General features: G+C 37.8%; 1 protein-coding gene across 5 annotated transcripts in view; it reads right to left on the reverse strand.

Annotated features, from left to right (window-relative positions):
* Positions 1-1,872: 1,872 nt before the first annotated feature.
* The window catches only part of LOC113810973 (phytanoyl-CoA dioxygenase, peroxisomal), a gene marked incomplete at its 3' end in the record, with an annotated part of 8,812 nt that continues 5,684 nt past the window's right edge, over positions 1,873-5,000 (reverse strand). For all 5 annotated transcript variants that reach the window (XM_070144766.1, XM_070144769.1, XM_070144765.1 and 2 more), the window contains 2 exon segments: positions 1,873-2,009; positions 4,520-4,688. In XM_070144766.1, the coding sequence (XP_070000867.1) occupies positions 1,873-2,009; positions 4,520-4,688 (306 nt within the window).

Consider the following 5,000-nt stretch of genomic DNA (forward strand, 5'->3'; position numbering starts at 1 on the left):
ACTATATGGAAAGATTCCAACTTATTGATATGTGAGAGATATTAAGAGCTTAAAATTTTTCAAGTTCATTTTAAGCTCTTAAGGTGAAGAGTCGTTGGTATGGGTCACAAATTACGATTTTTTCAAACTTTGTGTGTGGAAACATGAGCATGTGACGCACCCCGGGCACCGGTTGCCAGATGCGTAATGCTCTCCTTTCCGCGGTTTAAATGTCTGGAGTATTTAAATACCCTTGTGCTGCCACACCCCTTTTTGCTTCATGCTTTCTTTTTCTTGTATTTTCAGCGTTTTTTGCACTGTTTTTGCATATTTCTTTGGTATGATACTGCTGTACGATAGTTTAGACTGCGTTCAGCAGGCAGGCAGCAACAGCAAGGACGGGAGAACAGTGCGATTGATGAAGGTTTCAGGAGTACACATGTTTTGTTTTCAACCTGTTGAAAACCTGTCAATATGTCATTTATGTATAAGAAATGCATAATATATGATTTATGATATACTATGATATGTCAATGAAAGGGAACCAGGAGCCTTGACATCTGAAAGTATACTTTTCAGAGAACACTCCCACCTAACCTAACCTAACCTTTACATAAAGATGACCTAAAATTACCTGAACAAGTCCTGATCCTCTACCACAGGACTCCTATTAAAGGCCAAGGAATTGTCTAAGTAGATATTCACATTTAGTAATCATTGGTAGGACCTTTATGGTGTAATGAAGATGAATGACAAAAACTGCTATTTTCTCAAAATCATATTTTCATGCATGATGTAAGATTAACTTTGTATGTAATTACACAATTTTAATAATTCTTGTTGCAAAATAATTGTCCAGTTTGCAACTACTAACTGTAGCTAAGTCATCCATTATTTCCACCAAATACCTTTTTTACTGAAAAAATTTATGGCGATTTTCTGACGAAAAAAAAGTCACTTTTTTACAAGGTAACTGAAACATTGTCATTTCAGATAGATTTAAATTTACTTCTATTTGTTGACTAACTCTGGTCAGAAGGAAAATGCAGCACTATTCACTATAAGGAAACTATTACATAATATGCGAATTCTATCATCTTCCTCGTTTTTTTTTTTTTTTTTTAGCGCAAAAATTTACGCAGCTTTTTAAAATAAAATTTCTTGTGCTCAAGCATCACATATCCATGCACATTGTGTAAAATAATTAATGACCTAGCTAAAAAACTAAAGCAAGGAGGACCAGATAATGAATTTCGTGATCGTACCGACGACTCCTCTCTTTAATTTCTAAACATTTCCAAACATTAGTTCTCTATTTCATTTTTTTTTTCTCTCAGTATTGTTATCTTTCTCCTTTAGTTTGTTTATATTCGAATATTCTCTATGATTCATTACCTTCTTCCCCATAAAGTTTTGCTTACAAAGAGCTGTTTGTCATCTGTAAAAACAAATTCAATAATGTATTGTGTAAGACAAGACATAATAAAGCGTCTAAAATGTTTAAAGTGTTTAAGTGATAATTATCTACAAGTACTAGCAGTGAAATAATATCTGAGTTTACTTCAAAGTCATGCTTTCCATATTGCTTTATGGCCTCACAGAAAGTAACTCATGGGCTATGACCCCCAGATTGGGAAGCTCTGATCTAGCCCAAAATAACCCCTTTTTCTTCCTTCGTAAAACTATAATAAAAACTAAAAGTGAAAAAGAAAGGAAAAATAAAAACAGGGAAATAAAGACATAAAGACAAAAAGCAGAAAAATAAAGAAACGAAAGGAAATAGAATAAAATAAAATAAAACAGCATAAAAAAGAGACTAAATAAATTAAAAGAAAAGATATACAAAAATCCATTACTTCTTTCGAAAGCTTAACAAGACCCAAATGTGCCTACCTGAAGGGGAAGTAATGCAGGTCCTGATGCAGTGGGTGGCGGGAAGTGCGAGTGCCGGGATCTGGAGGCTTGTTAATCAACATTGTGTGCATGGCCATGATGTCTGGGCCAGTGAAGCATTCCACATAGTCCAAAATCTGTGGACAGTGGAGGTGATTGGGGTGAGATTAGCGTGTGGCTGTTGCTGGTACTACTTTCATTTTCATTACAATTGTTAATGGTTGAAACAAATAAATGTGATAGACATCAAATGTCATATAGCACTATGGTAATGTATTGTGGTGAAAAGGGTAAAAATGAGTTAACGTTTAGGATGTGTTAAATGTCAAAGGGTATAGAGTATTAAAGGATGATAGGGAAAAGGGTAGAGGGGGTGCAAATGAAAAAAATCTGTGATTAGTAAATTAAAAGGTTAAGGGCATAGGATAATTGGATGAAATGTAGTGTATCTGTGGCTGGGGAAGCTATAGGAACATTTTTTAAAGAAAATTAGCAAAAGAGCTATCATGAAACAGTCAACGGGTAATACGGGTAGAGATCGCCATTGGAGAAGCAATTCAGGCAAGTATAGGGCAATAATTCAGACCTTGACAAATGTTGTATGTTAAAATGTCATTTGACGGCTATCTCTCAAAGTGACCGCCATTTTTGAAGCTTGTAGAGGTACCTACCTCTATCAAATTCAGTATAGCCATGACAAAGAAACTTATAATCTGTCTCAATGAGAACCCTTTTAGGCATTTACATTAACAATATCTTGACATACTAGGCGAATTTAAAGGTCATCTGGTGGCCATCTTGGAAAATAGCTGCAGTGGACAGGACTTTTTTCTTAAAATATAATATAAAATGAATATTTGAACCTAATTCCATGCTAGTATCATCAAATGAATAATTGATTATATTATCTGTTCTCTAAAGGGGGAGGTCATGTCTTTAGAAACTAAAGACTTACGCTGTCCTCTGTGAGGAATAGTGTAAGACTGTATTGCCCCCTTTCTAGTCAACAAGGCAGGCAAGTAGGTCGTTTTCACAGTCAGACCAGTTCATGTCATAGATAGGAAATTCAGTAAGCGAGACGGAAACCATTCCGGTACAAGTATTAAGTGAGGTCAGTCAGGGTAGATAGTGCACGAGCTTGGGACTCAGATATAACTGTGACAAGGTGTCAGCAATCCAAAAGACTGTGAAGGGAAATTCTGCCTACTTGTTTTTGGAGAGATTGTTGGAGAAGGGTTTTGTCAGAGTACGAGGCTGTAGAGGGAATCACAAAGAATCGATCCCACTTGACTGGGTCAAAGAGAGCACTCAAAAGGTTTGCAGAGGTGGAAGCAGTAGATGGATAGAAGAAGGGGGGGATGATGGGGTGGTATGGTTTAGGTAGTACTGGTAGAAATTGAGGAGGGAGTATTAGTATCAGTGATCAAATCTGTGGTCAAAGGAGAGGCAAGGGTTAGAAAACCAATGAAATCAAATTTAGATAGGCCAGTTGATCATGGGGGCAGCCTTAATGCCCCTACTAAGGGAAGAACATCTTCATTATTGGCCACAGTGAGCCTGAAATAAGTGGGGAAAACGAACTTTATGGCAATGCTTAGGGTCCTCATAAGGGGTATGGGCTAGGCAATTAACCAAGGGAATACCATGCCGTTTTCTCCCAGAGGTCGTTCATGACTGACACTAAGTCAGCCTTTCATACTTTCAGTATGGCTCTCAAAACTTTGGAAACGGATAGAAGAAGGGAATGAAGAAGAGACAGAAAAGGAAAGAGGGAGAATGAAAGGGCATGCAAAACTAGTTAACCCACTTGTGCCAGGTGTCTCACATGTGAGACACTTGGAAAAAAACATTCCCAGGTGTCCCGCTGGTGCAACTCTAGATTGGAGCTTGCGCTCTGATTTTGTCGCCCATGGTGGGTGGTGGGCGTGCTGGCTCCCAGACTGGCCTGCATCCCAATTATGAAGGTGCCCAGAAACTATTATTTTTGGCTTGATAATGTACCAGTGCTAGTGGGTTAAGGCAAGGGCTGAGGTCCAAGGTAGGGGTGATCCCATACACTGGGGCCCAGCCTCTGTGTCTTAAGGCCCCCACAACAACGAGCAAGGATTGGGGGATTTTTATTACAAGGACTACCGATTACAAGGACATAACAGTAAAAAGGTTCAGAACCACTGATCTGCATGTAATTATGAGTATCTAATCATTCTTTTAAAATGGCAGGATGATTGGTTTCATTAAACAACAAATTCCAAATCAAGTAATCAAAAAGATGTATTTAAATAAGCACTAAAACCTAGACTAATTTTCTTGGATCTTCTGCAAAATATTAAGCTATTCTGACATTATGTTTGACCATGAAACATATATGAAATATCTTGAATTTTTTCAGGTATTATCAACTCATAATGTACATTAAAGAATATACTGTAAAAAAAAAATCTCATTTCATTCCAATTCCATTTCATTTATTCTACTCTATAGTACCTATTTCACAGCAATATTTTTCTTTCAGCATCATGTTATATAATCTCATCTTGTACTCATATATATAAATTTTTCCTTCATCTTTATAAATCATTCTGCCCTTTTCTATCTCTCGCATATCAAGCATAATGCAAATTCATATCCCCAAACAGATACCCCATACCTGTGGCAACATGCAGTGCTCCGACAGAACCTCATCCCACACAAAGTCCTGCAGCTTGTTGACAATGAGTTCGCCTGAAACATTTTTAAGGCCTTTCAGGGAGATGTCCTTCATCTTGGTCATGCCACCAGTGTCAACACGTCCTTCCACCAGGTCAAGGAAGCGTTCCCTGGAGGTTGATTTCGGGTGTGAGCATGTGCAAGCATAATGAGTGTGTACATAAAAGCAAAACCTGAAGATGATGTAGAGCAACTGAGGTTGACTTCTGATGCTGATGAATGGTATAATATTGATTTTAATTAGTTCTACTTAAACAAATCCAGACATATAAAAGGAACAGGGACAATGAAACACACACACACACACACACACACACACACACACACACACACACACACACACACACACACACACACACACGCACACGCACACACACACACACTCACACTCACACACACACACACACACACACACACACACA

Source organism: Penaeus vannamei, chromosome 32 (genome assembly GCF_042767895.1).
Source record: "Penaeus vannamei isolate JL-2024 chromosome 32, ASM4276789v1, whole genome shotgun sequence".
Classification (NCBI taxonomy): Eukaryota; Metazoa; Arthropoda; class Malacostraca; order Decapoda; family Penaeidae; genus Penaeus; species Penaeus vannamei.